The following is a 17,684-nucleotide window of genomic DNA, read 5'->3' as shown; positions in this document are numbered from 1 at the left end:
ACGCTAAAATTTAATTAGCTTAATGTCAAAAGTGAATTCCTCCTTTTCAACTTTCCTGAGCGTAGCGGTCGGTTAGCACATTGCTGTTCTGGCACCAGCGATTGGATCCCGGGTTTGAATCCTGTCCTGTTTGTAAGGAGTTTGCACATTCTCCCTTTGTCTGTGTGGGTTTCCTCCAGGACCTCTGGTTCCTCCCTTCAAAACATTCCAGGGGTTGCCGGACATTTGGGTGTAATTGGATGACATGGACTCATGGGCCAAAAGGGCCTGTTACCTTGCTGTATGTCTAAATTTAAAATTTTAATTTAAATTCACTCGGTGACTCCAATCTTTAATGTTGTTCCTTCATTCGGGAACCTCTTTTGGACCATTTTCTGTTCCTGTCACTTAAGACCAGCCTATTTGCACTGATCTCTTGTCACCTTGAGATATGGTTCCAATAATATTCCTCATTCTCAAGTACAATCAGTCAAAACCAGTACCTTTTCGTGCAGCCTGTGTGTCCTTTAAAACTCTTCTAAGTTAACTTTTTCCTCCTTTTCAAGTTCTCTATCGATTGTCTGCAGCCCTCAGATTGAATTATGTCTTGTAATTGATTCCTCTGTGGATGGTGATTTTTGTTTCTGTAACTCTATCACTGTGGCGCTTCCACTATGTATATAGAGGTATGTATGTGCCATATGGGCTGCCCCCCCGAGCCTGTGACTCCTCTCTCCCTGATATCCCCATAAAGGCTGTCAGGCTCAAATCCCTCCCTCAGTACCTGCCTTGGAACTGCGCCAGTAACATGCAAGCTGTGCTGACACTTTAAGGTGATTAAAGGTGATTAAAGACTATTAATCACAATTCTCTGTCTGATTGTGGTTGATTGGTAGTACAACCACCACCCCTCCAATTTGAACATCTAATTTGGCTGATCAGTTACTTCCCAGGTTTCTTTTGCTCGTCTCCTTGTGAAGTTCTCCATTCTATTTTCAGAATGAAAATGCTTTAACACCTGTGCGGTGTGAGTTTTAAGAATATTAATGCATTTGATTTAAATGCTCTTGATGACAGGAGCGTAGCCGTTGTCTCTCCTGGTTTAACTGAACAACTGACTTTCCTTTCAGATCAGAAGGGAGAAGAAGTCGAACCCCAACTGTCCAACATGGCTGTGGGTCAAGCAGTAAGAGAAGAGAATTCCATTGATGAGGTCTCAGCATGTGAAGGTCAACTCAAACTGGAAGAACAGAAAGTAAAACCAGGTACAGAAGATGGAATGAAATGGAGGACCTGCCTTGAGACCTGAAAGCATTTATTATGAGCAATTACTTCTTCATCTCCAGAACCTGGTCTGGAACATCTTTGATAAAGAGTTCTGACATGAAATTATTTTGTTCCCTCCCACTGATGCTGCTTAACCTGCTAAGTTCCTACAGCAGATTCTAGCATATTCCGTCTCACATGTGTCAACAAAAGTCAACTTGGGCTGAAGTTCTGCTTCTCATGAGAGCTGGGAGGGATTGTTCAGCCAATGAAGAGCAGTAAAGACGTTGTTATCCAGCATATAAAATCTGGCGTGCTGCAGTCTCTGGCATTTCAGTGCGAGTGCCCAAGCCAATGGAGGTGGGGGTCTGGTGGAGAAGCCAGGCCTGTGTGAGTGGTGGGATTGAGGGAGATGCAGCACCTAGGGAACAATTGGGTCAGTGGAAAGGCAATGCCCAGCCAACAGAAGGCCAGCGTGGAGGAAGGGGTTGAGTGATGAGGTGTGTCTGGACCACCGGGGTTCTGTTGGGGAGTGGGTTGGCTGAACTAACTGTGGATTAACATTAACTTGTTAAGTCTGTCATGTGCCAAATCGGAAAGGTTTTAACTTTTTGTGCGAGAAAGGGCATGGTCAGGCAATTTGTACACAATAAGATCCCAAAACCAACTATGAGGTGGTTTTGGTAATAGTCACAACTTTTTGCAAATTCCAATCTCGTGTGGAAGTCTGGACAGTGAGTGGTTGGTGGCCCTCAGACCAAACTCTGTCCCAATGAACCAATGACGCCTGTTCGGCAGCTAATGATTGCCATTGCCTCTCCAGCAGCACCTTGCTCTTTGTTGCAGGCAACTAGTTTCCGCACAGGAGAGAAAAATATGTGATTCATCTCGTATTTGATTTCATGCAAACGTCTACAACGGTCCTTTGAGAGAATGGATGCAGGGTTATTTGTACAGTACCAGTAACCTCTGAATCTATCACCCATTTTCTTAGCATGTACGGTAGAAGTATGCATTGAGATACGAATCGTTTCCCCCACCAAATCTTCATGGTTTGAATGACCAATGTGGTGGCAATTGGACCAATTCATATATGGGAAAGAGTGGAGGGAAAGATGTGAGACACTAAACTTAAAACAAAAAAAAAAGTTCAAAAAAAAAGTTTAAGTTGAGCCAAGGTTGCAGTTATAAAATAAACTAAAAGAATTGACCAGCTTTGAGATGCGGGAGAGGACCAAGTTGGACAAATGATGGTGTAGAGAATCTTGATTAACACTCTGAAGACTGCAGTCAAACAAAAAGTATAGTATGTGATATTTTAGCTTGTCTAAATGAATGATCCAACGAAGCGGTAGTAAGAATGATGTAGTGAAAAAGGATTCCCTTGAGAGGTAAATATTGGAGGTTAAGAGCTGAGTAAAGCAATGTTTCCAAACTGCAAAATATTTCATAGATACTTTTCAGGAGAAATGTTGCAATGTCAGACTGGAGATTTGTTTTGTAGTTGGGGTTAACAATGTGACCTTTTTCTGATTTGATTTTTGTATTGGTAGGTAGCCATTTGACTGAAGAGTTGGACTCTTCTTCAGGTGAAGAATATGACAGTGATATTCTGGATGAAGAAGATGGCAGCTTTGAAAACAGACCCTGCCTCAACTCCTCACTGGAACATCGAACTGACAATTGGGATGCTGATGGGACACACAGTACATCAGTGTCTGATACAGCAAAGTTCACCCAATCTGCACAGGATGCAGTCTTCTTGAACACAGATCCACCTTCCATATTGGAAACTGCATCTCCCCTGAATGTGTCTTCGAGAGCTTCAAATGTCCATTCGATTAACATGGGTAAGCAAGGCTCATTATTGCTTCACAGTGAGTGAGTCTGAAAGTTATTGCTTCATGGTTAACTGGCTGTGCGCATATCCCAAGGGAGCCAAACTTCAGCTGAAGTCTGGGGACACTCGACTGACCTAAATGTTAACACTCTCACTGCCTTCAAAGATGCTGCCTGATCCACTGAGTTCCCCCCAGCAGTTTGTTTATGGCTCTGGCTGAAGCCTCTCTTGAACTATTTGCCTTTTGGCTTAAGGAGTGTTTTCAAGATTCCTTCAATGTGATCTACAGAACAAGTAATATTACACAAAATTGCTTCTGTCTGCTCCAGATCCAAACCTCCAACAAGATCAGGGCGCCTTCAGCACCTGAGGATCTTCGAGAGCCCTCTTACTCTCAGCCCCCTCTTGAATCCTTGTTCTGATACCTGGTTCCCATGAGCCAGTCTCCACCAGCCTGCATCCAATTGCAAATCGCCCTGTGTGGATTTCTCAGAGACTGAGCCCTTTCTCTGCTGTGTTCTCCATCCTGTAGGGTTGTCTCCTCTGCCACTCTTTCTCAATGGCAGGGGGAGGGGGGATGGGGGAGACATGTTCTCCCCACTTCTGGTTTCCTGCGCCAGTCCGCTGCTTCCCAGGAAACTGCAACTCCTCGAGGCCTCTGCTGAGTAGAGGCGCTCAGCAGTGGCCTCGAGGCCATTGTGGCCACAGAACCCTGCCGTTGCAGCATTTTAAAATAAAACGCCTGTGGCTCCTTTATCAGGCCGTTTAAAGCCTATATGGAGTGGTCAGAAATGGGACCGGGCGGCTGAACCCTTTGGAGCAGCGCTGTGTCTTCACTCTCTGCTTGGCCAGGTCTGCACTAGCAACAGTGCTGTCTGCCCTATCATTTGTTTGCAAGATGAAATGATTAATCAGTCGATGTTTAGTTGAGTGCATGAAATTCACAGTGAATGTGAGAGGAATCCAAAGGTAGAACATCCATGGAATATGTCAGGATGTTCATTCAGGCGATAGAAGATGGATATGTTGATTAGAAATCTAAAAACATTGGCAACTGTACAAATACCTGTCACTAACTTTTAATTTTCTTTTAGACCCTGCTACCACGAATCCTGGGTCAGGGTAAGTCTCCCTCTTTCAAAGATTTCATTCTCCAATTCAATGTTAAATAAAAGGACTGATTCTTGATTTACCAATCAAGGGAACCTCCACATCATTTTTATATCCCGTATGGTTCAGTCTGGTTGTGTATAAAACAAAGATTGTTGTGGGGCTTTTTAAAAAAAAAAACAACAATATTAAGTAGGGATTACCAAGAAAATGGCTCAAAACATTTTAAATCTTGCACAAATAATACAATAAATTTTGTAGTGAAGCTGGTGAATTTAATGGGGGTGTCTGAGGCATTGCCAAATGAGCCGATTTGGAACCACGAGGATTTACAATAATCTGCCGAGTGAATTATCAGAATTTTTTATGTTGCTTTTGATGGACACAAGAAAATAGGAGCAGGTGTCAGGCACTTGATTTCTTGGGGCTCGTCCTGCCAAATAATGTGATCACGACCAATCTTCCCCAGGTCTTCTCTGTTCCAGATTCCTCTGGCCCTCACAATCTTCCAACTTCTCAAAAGGTTTTGACCTCCACTTTAAATATTCTAATGAGCTAGTCTCCAGAACGGATGCAGAGAATTCCAAAGATTCACCACTCTCCATGACGAGAAATTTCTAGGCACATCAGTCAGAAATGACCACCGTCTTTTCTTGAAACGTTGTTCCTGTGCTCAACATTCTCCCACTCGGGGAAACGTTTTGGCTCTTGCGCTCTGATGCTTCTTCACTGTAGTAAAACATGTCTAAAGCACATTGGGAGCAATGATTTGTACTACTTACTGAAATTCAATTACATGGCTGAAAATAAGTGGGCAATCAACTCGATCTTATTCCCTTTACTGTGAAATTTCTCATCGATATTTAGTTGCTCTCTCCACCTCGATCTCCAGACTTTTAAAAGACAAATGTCATGTGGTTATAACTTCAATATTAATGTCACCTTAAGGTATATCCTAATCAGCTTCCATTCTAAAGTTAAATAAAAAAAGTTTGCAGACGTAGTTCAATGCAGAAAAGTGCTGGGGAAACTCAGCAGGTCATGCAGCGTCCAAAGGATGCAAAGATTTTCCCTTTCGGGTGTGAGCACAAAGGAGCCATGCACCTGAATCAAAAGGTGGCAGGGTGGAAGAAGAGCCATGTTGAGGAGCACAGGTGGATATGGTGAAGGAGGGCAGGAGAGAACAACGCTGAGAAGGATAGGGGGGAAGGGGCAGCTCCGAATTGAGAGGGAAGAGGAGGGAAGCAGGAGAAAAGGTGATAAAGGTAAAGAGAGAGATGTGGCTGGGGTGGGGGGGGGGGTCATGGAAACCAATATTAATGCCATCTGGTTGGAGAGTACCGAGACTCCGTCTCCCTGGTCCACCTATGACCTGTTGCCCCGAGGTCCTCACCCTGTCCCTTCTTCCATCCCTCCCCCCCCCCCCCCCCCCCAACCTTATTCAGGCACCCGCCTTGATGAATTCAGGCCCGAATGGATAGTCCTATATCTTTACTTCCTGTGAACATGGCATGACTTGCTGAGTTTCTCCAATTCTTTTGTGTTAAGCTTTTTTTTCAAACCAACATTGATGACAAAATGCACATTCCAAAGCACATTCTACCCTTCACAATTTAAAAAAAAAAAAGTCCTTGCATTATGACTCTTAGTTGTTAAATTCAAAAACAAAAACTTTGGGGCCATCTTCAAATGAATAGTTTTTTTTATTGGATGGCTATTGTCGATGGCTGGTAAGTAATTGCTCTTTTAAAGAACAGCAATGACTGGAACCTGAAGATGTTGATTTGTTGCACAGAACTTGAATGCAGTTGGCTCCCTAAAAGGAAATAAAAATCCTTTTTAATGACTATAATTCATCAGCCAGCAATATCCCAAGATGGGTAGTCATTTCTGAGTTCTGTAAGGCGGCACGGTTCGCATCGTGATAAGTGCACGCTGTTACAGCACCAGTGACTGGGATTCGAATCCAGCGCTGTCTGTTAGGAGTTTGTATGTTCTCTCAGTGTCTGCGTGGGTTTCCTTCTGGTGCTCCGGTTTACTCCCTCCATACCAGAATTGTAGGTCAATTGGGTGGCACGAGCTGGTGGTCCAAAAGGGCCTGTTATTGTGGTGCACATTTAAATTTAAATTAAAATAAATTTCGATAGACCAAATGGCCGTAACAAGGGATTGCCTGGACAGGAAAAATATAAGAATGCAGGAGTAGTGAGTGAGAATTAGCTTCGTATTCTTGCAGGTGTTTCATTCGGCGGTTGGCCTACTTTGTTGAAGTGACATCTGGACCTGCTAGAAGTGATGGAATTGGGAAAAGGTTATTATTTGTGCTGTGATGCATCCACCGGACTGTCTGTGACTGCCTTCCTACCTGCCTACTGCAGGAGGCGACCCACTGTACTTGCAGGGAGGTAACCTGGGAGGCTGGCTCCACTTACTCCCTGCCAATCACCGGCCCTGTATAAAGGCTCATGCCAGCCCGTGTGTAAGCAGTAGAGCACATGGAGCCAGAAGGGATACAGAGCCTTGTGCAAGCTTTAAACTAATTAAGGCTTGTAGAATAGCCTTCGTAGTTTGAGCTTCTTTGTTTGCACTGCAGCGCGTCGTCATTTGTTCATAAGAAATTCCAGACTTTCCATTTCTGAAGAGACTTGGAAGAAGCAATATCAATACTGTTTGTAATAAATATTTCAGGAAAACAAATATGTAGATCAACTAGGAGAAATGTCTCCACTATATCTGGTGGACATTCAGGGTACAAATAGGCAGGCAAAGTTTAACAATTAGCTCTCTCTTTGTAAATAGAATGCTCAGCATTCTTATTCAGGTCCACAATGTCATAATTGTGGAGGTGGTGTGGCTGTAATTATATTAAATAGAAGAAAAACTTGCAATTGGTTTGAACTTGTTTTTGCCATGATCAGGATAGATGTACTGTGATTAATTGAAGTCCACTCCCTTATTGACACCTGCTGACATGTCATGCGCATGTTCGAATGAGGTACCAACATTTGGTGGTGAATGCCTTCTGGGTGGAAGAGGGAAGGTGAGTGCAGGAAGCTCATTGGTATTTGATGAATCAACCAGGCTGCACATAACTTCTTATTGCATCCCTCTGCCCAAACATCTATGCAAACATATTTAGAATCGTTTGCATCTCAATCCTTCCCTGATAACAGCTTCTGAAATTTTGTTTTGGGTAAAAACATAATGCTGAGGCAGGTCAAACTGTGTCCTTTATATAGCAAAGATAAAGATACATTAACAACATTTCGGGCTTGAGCCCTTTGTCAAGGTAGGAGTTTCTCCAACATTGTACTTTTACTTCAACCACAGCAGGCTTCATGTTTTACATTCTATTTCAGCTTTTTGGTTCCAAAAAAAATCTTTCCAAACATTATTTTCAGCCAAATTGTTCTTTATCAAACTTGATAGCTTTAATAAGCTCACTTGAGGACATTTATTTTGATGTACTGCCATCAAATCTCTTCCGGATATCTATTCACAAGCAAAAAAAATGTATATTTAAAGGGTCTTTGCATGGAACACATTCTTGGAAGAAAAACACCTTGAGGTGTCTGGTTCTACCAGTCCACCTCTGCACTAAAGGTGCTACACCCCCACTCCCCCCCACCCCTCTTTCACCTTATTCTCTTTTTTGGGCAGCAGATATAATGGCTGTAAGATGCAAATTTCCAGATTCGAAGACTGTTCCATCCGGCTGTTATTAGACACTAAGGTAAAGACCGAGGTTATTGTCATACACGTTGTATGAAATGTTTACTTGCTACAGCCAAAAAGGTACTTTGTGGAGAAAAAAAAAGCTTAAAAAAAATGTCAGTGATGTACATAACTGAATTAAAATGTAATGAAAGATAGGATAACAGTGAATATTTATTTGTTCATCAATCTCGCAAAGTACTTCATCATAGTTTTTAAAAAAAAATAATTATTTTTCACACTATGAACCATACTGACCAAAATACACACAAACATTTCCCTCTTGAATATACACAGTGTCATTTTCTCCCCTTTCCCCCCCTCCCTTCCCTCCCTCCTTCACCCCCCCCACCCCGTACTTCATCATAGTTGATGTCGATGCTCTTGGGCACTGGAATAATGGGAGTCCTTTTGAAGCTCTTAAATGACATCTCCTTGATAAAAAGATAATGCCCTCACAATGTTATTACTATATACTTCTTATCTATACCCTGCACTTTGTTTTTGTAACACTATATCCTATACTCTTTCACTTTTGTGGGATTCTGCACTCAGAAGTTTGGTCTTGTTATTTCACTACCTGATGTGTGAGTGTGGCCTATTATCACTGCAAGACCACATACTGGCCCAGTTAACAGGGAGAACTGCTCCTCTTAAATAAAAACACAATACTGGAGGAATTCAGTTGGTCAAACAGCGTACTTTATAGAGCAGTGGTTCCCCTACACCACCGGTCCTCTGTGATTGCTTAAGGTGGTAGGTGGGTGGAAAGAAAAAGGTTGAAAACCCCTGTTTTAATCGTACCTCATTGATTCGTTATGTGCACGGTCTCAGACCTCCAAAGGAAATGGGGCAAGGACAATTTTTCTCAAGCAAAATATTTTAGTCACAACTGGGTCTAGAGCAGTGGTTCTCAACCTTCCCTTCCCACTCACCACCACCTGAAGCAATCCTTTACTGATCCCTTCAGCCCTTGATGAAGGGCTCGAGGCCGAAATGTTGATTATGCATAGTTTCTTTATCTTTGCTATGTAAAGTATGCTGTTTGACCTGCTGAATTTCTCCAATATATTGCTTCCACTTCAATCACTGCACCTGCAGACTTCTGTGGTTTACTCGTCTCTGCTCCTCTTAAATGTTAACTTTCATTCAACTAACAATAGATGGGACCTATAAGGATTAAAATAATTGACATATTGTAACGGTATGGCCTTGTAAGTTTTATTCTGGCACAGTTACGTCATGAACAGATCACTGGCCAATTTCTTGCCATTACGCAGTTTTAGCTTGGTTTCCCCTCCCCTTTTCCTTTCAAGAAACTTTATTCTCCATATTTCCTGTATTTTGTGACCCTCTTTTGTGAAAATGGTCTCAAATAATTTGTTCCATGTATCTTAATCCCCATTAAAAATGACTACGATCTCTCGATGAAGGACCCCACATTTGCTTCTGCTCGTTTCTTCCAATTTACAGTTCTTTTGAAAATTTCCCTCTCTGTGATTTGCATTCTCTTTTTATCCTTTGTTCAGGTTTACCCTTTGAATTCAAAGTCCCTTCAATCTACAGGCCATTATTTTGGCATTATCATGAAGTTTAATCAAACACACTTGGGTGTGTCCTGTGAAGAGATGGGTGGATCTCAACCACTGTGTCAGAAATCAGTCAATCTGAAAAGCTCTTTTCTGGTCTTCTATTACTTAATGGATTTTGTAAACCTATTTTGTGTTCTTTTTTTAAAAAAAACCTCTTCTCCCAAATTCATGAGCACAGACGAAATTTGCTTCAACATAGTATGATAAAGAAGAAACCAGTGTACTTGGCATTGTCCATGATTGCAAAATACATGAGTGTCAATGTTAAAAGTAGTGGGAACTGAAATCACTCCCCTTTCACACTGCCAACCTTCTGAGGAAGCGGGCATGCTGCACCTCTGGTGCCTTTCCCATTGCACCATAATTTACCAGTAAACCGCCATTTTAAGAGGGGCCCACCTCCAGCGGTTACAATGCGTGAGTAGGTTGTGCTTTCCACACCACCAGAAGGCTATTAGTGATTTAACTCAGCTGGGCTCTGATACTTGCCTCCACCAGGCATCAGAACTCAGCTGAATTTGCCTCACCCTGCCCGGTTAGGACCTTTCACACCGTTTGATTACCGGGAATGGACCTTCTAAATTAGCCAGTTAACCCACATAGAATCAGCAGTGTGAAAGGGGATCTTCTTCCAATTTTCGCCTCTCCTTGCTTCATTATTCAAGGAGCCAATGCTCCTTGAATGAAGTGAGAGAGTTGATGTTAATCAGGTTTTGAACTGAGATTGATCTTTGAGCCAAGTTTTCTGACTCCATGAACATTCAAACACCTGAACCTTCAACACAGTAAATTGGACCAGGAACATTTCTTCTCAGGTGGAGGACAGCATCGACAGTATAGGATCAGGATATCTTTGTCGATGAATATTCAATTTGGGGGCTATATTAGGCTGCATCATCTCATCTGAGATTCTGGCAATATGTGTTGTTTGCTTCAGCTACCAGGGCCTTTGGAGAGTTGGACAATTAAAGTGCAGTGGATGTTACATGATCTAGGAGACCTTATTATTAATTTTTTTTGTTTTTACTTGGCTTAGGTTATCAACCTCGCATCCCAAATTAGAACACAGCTGAGAAATATCAAGTCAGTGCCTTGGAAATAATAGCATATTTATAAGCAAAACAAAAAAAAAGAATCTGGAGGAGTGCTTTACCCTCTTTTTAACCTCTTACATGCACTGCCCCAACATCGGATGAAAGCACAGAAATACCTTCTCTGATTTTTTTCCTCCCCCCATATTATCCCACATTTCTGCTCTACTCTGGAGTGCAATCCCTGTTCATGCTGGCTCCCCTTCATGGCCCAGATGGAGGCTGAGACACATTCCTTCCCAAGGGCTCGCCGCTGTAACTCAATGGGCCACGTGCAAGCATTCACTGGTGTGATAACGTAGATGTAGAGCCTTTTACTATGCCTTAAAACTCTTGATTCATTGAACTTTCTGGAGTCAAAGACCAGACTAGGCCTGCACATTCCCCCCCCCCCCCCCCCCCCCCCCACCCACAAAAGTCAACACTGAATTCGGTGGATTTTGACTGTCACACAGTACTTTCATGGTCACTATTAACCCAGCCAAGATGTAATTTAAAATTCTTTTAATTACGCTCAATTCTCCAGCTATTGCATGAAATTTAGATTCTTGGCTCCAGGCCATTGAATGTTGGCCTCTGCTTTCCTGGCTTTCAACAAAGCATGCCCTTGCTTTGCTTATCGGGTGAGGAGACGTACCTCCTGTGACTCCATTTTTTTGGAGCTGTGCCATGTTGTGCTGAGTGTAGCACCAATATCCAGGACAACCAGCTGAGCGTAGCACTGAGATCCAGGACAACCAGCTGAGCGTAGCACCGAGATCCAGGACAACCAGCTGAGTGTAACACCGAGATCCAGGACAGCCAGCAGAAGGGTATCTTGACACAATGCCCAGCAACAGAAACACAACCTGAGTACATGTTGAAGCCTGCAGGATGAAAGGTTGTAATTCCTCCTGGTGTTTGTCACTGTAGGCTCCTTGAGTTGTCTTCAGCCAGTTTTTTGTTATGCATGATTTAATCTTTAACCCCCATCCAGTGCTGAATGAGGAAGAGGTGGTTGCATTGCTGCTATGTGTAAACAGGGCCTGATTCCCTACGCTTGTCCTGCTGTGCAGTATGATCCTGGCTGATCTACCCTAGGCTTCATTCTCTCTGTGCCAGATTCCCACAACGCTCAATTGCCCAATCTTTCAAAAATGTATCTACATCCATTTAAATATTTCTAATGAGCTCGCCTCAAAACCTCCGGGATAGAGAATTCCAGAATGTTTGCTATTGTCTATTTCCACATTACTTGATTTGAAATGACCAGGTACTTGTCTTGATATTGTGTCTCTTTGTTTGGGGACTATACCACTTCAGGCTGTCTTGCAGGCCAAACATTTTGGCAGTTTCCGCAAAACAGGACGTCATGCGCTGGAGAGCTGGCTCTGAATGGGCAACTAAAGCGCCATCGTCTGCAAAGAGTAGTCCTCCATCAGCCAGCTCCCCACCATGACTACCAGCCCCCCCACATCTCCATCGGGCACACAGAACTCAAAACAGTCAACTAGTTTACCTACCTCGGCTGCACCATTTCATCTGATGCAAGGATCAACAAAGAGATAGACAACAGACTCGCCAAGGCAAATAGCGCCTTTGGAAGACTACACAAGAGAGTCTGGAAAAACAACCAACTGAAAAACCTCACAAAGATAAGCGTATACAGAGCCATTGTCATACCCACACTCCTGTTCGGCTCCGAATCATGGGTCCTCTACCGGCATCACCTACGGCTCCTAGAACGCTTCCATCAGCGTTGTCTCCGCTCCATCCTCAACATCCATTAGAATGACTTTGTGAGAAACAGAAGTCCCTTCACAGATTTCGCTCGAGACAAAAATTGAGAACAAAGAACATTTATTGTACTACAGTGCAAAGTTGGGTGCTTCCCCTTACATACTGGGGCTCACCCAACTTTTATACAGTTCATTTCAGTGGAGAGGTACCCTCCCCTCCCTAACATTCTTCTGACTCCTGGATTGGTTTGGCATTTGGTAATTCTGTCTGCCTACCGTGCAGTTTCAACCTGAAAGACCATGGGGTATCCTGTCTGGGTCCCATCATGTCATTGTCCTTATTCATGAATCTGCCTTTATCCTTATTCACACATCTCATCCCCCAGGACTTACTAATTCTATATGCAGAACTTGCTAATTCTTTCTATATCACTATAAGACCCACCTCACTGACAAAAGACAAAGGAGGAAAAACCCAACCCCAACCAACCAATTTTCCCTTGCAACCGCTGCAACCGTGTCTGCCTGTCCCGCATTGGACTTGTCAGCCACAAATGAGCCTGCAGCTGACGTGGACATTACCCCTCCATAAATCTTCATCCTCGAGGCCAAGCCAAAGAATAAGACCCTTATTCTATTATACTTGCCTAACCCTTCCTCACACTCTTATCGGAATTCATCCCTACTCAGCACTTACTTAACTTCCTCTAATCTAGTTATTCCTTATTTCATTCATACTAGCTTTACTTCCTATATTCTATTATCTCTCACAATCCACACTTTTTCTTTAGCTACGCTTAGTAAATTCTCAACTGGGAGCTTGGTCTTTTTTTTCCAGTGAGTCAACAAATGAACTGCAATCTCAGCATCATCAGACGGAGTTTGGGAAACATACATCCTTTGGGTTGTAGTGATCTGACGAAGGGTCTGTTGAATTAAACACTGCACACAAGTCATTAGGCAGGGAAGGATCATGATGATTAAAATAACGAGTCCAACTGCTATAAGTCACCAGTAAAAAGTTCAACCGCCTGATCATTGTGTCCGTTGTCATCAATCGATCTTCCACAAACGCCGCTCTCAGCAGCCAACAAGTAATCGAGAGCCAGGTGGTTTTGATAAGCTGTAGCTCGTATCTGTCGTTGTTCTTCAGCCAATAAATCCAAGGCCGTTGCTGTCTATTTGGTGATAATCTCTAAAACTGCCTGGAGTCTGATTAAACGGTTTAAATGCCAAACAGCTGTGGTATTCCGGAGCAACTTGAGCCGTTTATTATAGTATGGCCTTTAGCCTTCCGAATGTATTCGTGTCCCAAAGGATGATTTACAAGATGCCAAGTTGGGGGGTGTTTATTGTTACCTAAACTGTGAGTAGCAGTTTGTCTGCAAGCATTAACATATACACCCCAGGTATAGCCCTGACTAATGTTCTGCCTGTCATTTTCCCACCATCTTCTTTCTACCATATTTTTAGCCCTCATCTCTTTAATATCTGTAGAGGATGGGACGCAAACCCAATCCACTCCCCTAGGGCAGTTCTGTTTCCCTGGTCCATCTTGGGATCCTAAATTAAACCATACTAAATAAGGTACCCCACAATGAATACACTCCATACCTGTGCCCTGTCTTCATTCTAAAGGTAAACTTGTCCATTCCTCAAAGTAATTATCATGTCTGCTGCCCCTATTCCAGGAGGACTTAATACATTGTGTACAATTGGGTGGTTTCCCAAAAATTGGGAACCAGCAGAAAAACAATACAGCAAATAATAAAAATAACATTAGAGCACTCTTTCCTGGCTTAGCATAACTTTCAGACCAGAAGGATGCGAGACTGCACGCCAGGCGGAGGGTATATTATCAACGTCTTTAGTCCGTGGATTAGCTTGTTTAATGCGTTGTATGTGAGTCCACCCCTTTTTTGTTCGCACTGTAGTGTCTGTAATCAGAAGTACACAATAAGGGCCATCCCATATCGGTTTTAGTTTATGGTCTTGTCACGCTTTTACATATACCCAATCACCAGGTTTAACAGAATGAATGGGATAGTCCAGGGGTGGGTTTTGAGCTAATAAACCCTTCTGTCGTAAGTCATACAGAGAAGTAGAAAGTCCCTGTAAATATTTAGATATGTACTGGTCATTAGCCTCAGGGGTAGGGGTATCAGTGTGGAATCCCATGTAAGGAAGACCAAACATAATTTCATATGGTGAGACAGCAAGGTCCTTGCGAGGAGCTGTGCAGGTCCTAAGTAAAGCTAAGGGTAAGCATTTAATCCAGGAGAGGCCAGTTTCCTCATGAAGTCGAGTGAGTTGGTTTTTCAGGGTCTGATTCATCCGTTCAACACGGCCTGAACTCTGGGGGTGTCATGGGGTATGTAACTGCCAATCTATTCCCAGGATTTTACACACACCCTGGAGTACCTGAGAGGTAAAATGTGTACCTTGATCTGAGTCAATGGTTTGAATAATGCCATAACGCGGAATAACAGACTCTAGTAATATCCGGATAATGGTACTAGCACGATCATTAGGGGTCGGGAAAGCCTCAACCCATCGAGTAAAATGATCCACCATCACCAGGAGGTATTTATAAACCCCTATCTTAGGTTATTCCGTGAAGTCAATCTGTATTCGTTGAAACGGACGTACGGCTATATCGCGACCGCCAGGCATTACCTGGCGCATGACTTTATTATTCACTCGCTGACAGATTGGGCACCCCCGAGTACTTTGCTTGGCTATGGTGTATATTTCCAAGCAATTAAAGGACCGTACAAAAGCATCAAGTGCCTGTGTTCCCCAATATGTCTGCTGGTGGAGCTGATCAATAATCTGACGAGCCAAGGCTTTGTTCAGTACTTGGCAACCCATCGGCAGTTTGACGCAATCCCTGGTCTTTCATATAAACCTCCTCTTCCCGTGAAAAGATGGGAGTCTTTTGAACCTCGTGGGGTGGGAAGTAACAGCTGCATGTCTATTTTTCCTGTGAGAGCAACCTGTTTGGCAGCTTTCTCTGCCCGTCTGTTCCCCTGTCAATAATTTGATGGCCCCGTACATGAACTACAGCTATCTCCTCAGGTAACATAAGAGCATCTAAGGATTGAACAATTAAGTTTTCATGGATCATCTTTTGTCCTTTCCCAGTTATCATTCCCCGCTCTTTCCAAATCTTTCCAAAGGTATGTACTACACCTTTGTGCGATCTGTAAAAGCTGTGTTATTCCCGGTTCATGCCAATTCTCTGTCTTTTGTAATTTTTTCCTGATATCTGGGGCTGAATTAGTAACAAAGTCCATCAATACCAACTGTTCACCTCCTGGGGATTCTATATCCAACCCCCATATTGCTGTATGGCCGCATGCAATCTATTCAGAAATGCAGAGGGGGTCTCCTCGGGACCTTGGGGAATCTCAAATGCCTCCTTAAAGTTCTGTCCTTTTGGAACAGACTCCTTCATTCCTTTTACTAGATTAACCCTGTACTCATCCATTCGCGTGTGACCATCATTAGTAGTCTTATCCCAATTTGGGTTTACCAGGGGAAATTTAGCTTCTCCAGGTATTGCCTCTGGTCCCCCTTGGTGTTCCCTATCCCAGACTCTAATCCCTGCCTGGCGAATCATTCCACGCTCATCCAAAGTAAATAGTCTTAAAGATGCCCAAAAATTGATCTAATTGTTCTGCACATCCCTAAGGGTCTTTTGTCAGAGAGGTCATTTCCTTCTTAAAATTGCGCACCTCCGTACTAGTCAGAGGCACATTTACGAACCTGAGACCCCCCACATCCCCTCCCAAGGGAACCTCTCGTAAAGGTCTCATCCAGTTAATTTCTGGCTTATCCCCTCCCAAGGGAACCTCTCGTAAAGGTCTCATCCAGTTAATTTCTGGCTTATCCCCTCCTCTATGATGTTTAGGTTCCTGCCCTCCGGGAGACAAATCAAAGGGTTCTGCCCTTCCCTCCCGAAGGGTCTCACACTGTTCTGAACGACCCTCATAATCAAAGTCTCCTCCCTCTCGTGTCAATTGAGGCGGTAATCTTGTACTCTGTTAGCGGGTCATCATACCACCCCTACTTTCTTCTTCTTTCTCTAACTGTGGAGGAGGAGGGGAAGGTAAAGAAGGGTAAAGCGTAGGTGAGAGGGGGGAGATAGGAGCCTGCAAAGGGGGAGCATAAGGTGGAGGAAGGGAATGTAACACATCCCATTCTTGTATTTCAGGGGCAGAAGGTTCCTCATCCTTCTTGTTTTTACATTCTTTTTCGCTCAAAATCATTTGATCAAACGATCCACTGAGCCAACAGGCTGCATATTCTCTGCTCTCGGTATTACCTCCTTGATTTTTGTAGAGCCAGATGTTCAATGCCTGACCCATCCAGTCCTCGTCGGATCTCAACTTTGGCCAATATACCGAACTCCCTTTTATCGGATTCTTAACCCATTCCTGATAGCAATACTTGACCATGGTCTGTTTATCTTTCCCACGGGTTTTCCCCGCACCCCAATCAGATAACATTAATCCTAACGGACTATGTTTAGGAGTCTGATCTTCCCGTGCTTCTTTAGGACTATTTCCCTTGCTACTTACTCCTCCCATATTAGCAGGTAAATAAAATTCCTCTTACCGGGATCCAGTAGCTATTCCTAGCGCGCTTCCTTAACGTTCTCCCGTCGTTTGTTCTCAATGCCTCTTCTCGGATATCACTCGCTTCGTCCACTGACCAGTCACACGTCGTCCAGGAGTCCAGCTGAATCAACCAGAGTGTACCTACCCCCATCGTCGGGCACTCTGTCAGTGGAGGGAGTGTGATCCCCGACAAACCCCCATTTGTGAGAAACAAGATTTCGCTCGAGACAAAAATTGAGAACAAAGAACATTTATTGTACAACAGTGCAAAGTTGGGTGCTTCCCCTTACCCTGGGAATACACACATATACTGGGGCTCACCCAACTTTTATACAGTTCATTTCAGTGTAGAGGTACCCTCCCCCCCTAACATTCTTCTGCCTCCTGGATTGGTTTGGCATTTGGTAATTCTGTCTGCCTACATGCAGTTTCTGTTAAACCTGAAAGACCATTTGGTATCCTGTCTGGGTCCCATTATGTCATTGTCCTTATTCATGAATCTGCCTTTGTCCTTATTCGCACATCTCATCCCCCAGGACTAAATCTATATATGCAGAACTTGCTAATTCTTTCTATCACTATAAGACCCTTATTCTATTATACTTGCGTAACCCTTCCTCACACTCTTATCGGATTTCATCCCTACTCAGCACTTACTTAACTTCCTCTAATCTAGTCTAGTATTCCTTATTTCATTCATACTAGCTTTCCTATATTCTATTATCTCTCACAACTTCATCACCAACATCGAA

The 17,684-nt window shown here is 43.4% G+C and overlaps 1 protein-coding gene across 3 annotated transcripts in view; it reads left to right on the top strand.

The window, feature by feature from the left end:
- Positions 1-17,684, top strand: part of LOC138754560 (rho guanine nucleotide exchange factor 10-like protein) — a 215,546-nt gene that overhangs the window by 58,515 nt on the left and 139,347 nt on the right. For all 3 annotated transcript variants that reach the window (XM_069918990.1, XM_069918991.1, XM_069918994.1), the window contains exons 3-5: positions 1,110-1,244; positions 2,799-3,095; positions 4,180-4,207. In XM_069918990.1, the coding sequence (XP_069775091.1) occupies positions 1,110-1,244; positions 2,799-3,095; positions 4,180-4,207 (460 nt within the window). The remainder of the gene's footprint in view (positions 1-1,109; positions 1,245-2,798; positions 3,096-4,179; positions 4,208-17,684) is intronic.

The sequence above is a fragment of the Narcine bancroftii genome, chromosome 2, assembly GCF_036971445.1.
Source record: "Narcine bancroftii isolate sNarBan1 chromosome 2, sNarBan1.hap1, whole genome shotgun sequence".
NCBI lineage: Eukaryota > Metazoa > Chordata > Chondrichthyes > Torpediniformes > Narcinidae > Narcine > Narcine bancroftii.
The sequence above is the reverse complement of the archived record's forward strand: the minus strand, read 5'-3'. Positions and strand labels throughout refer to the sequence as shown.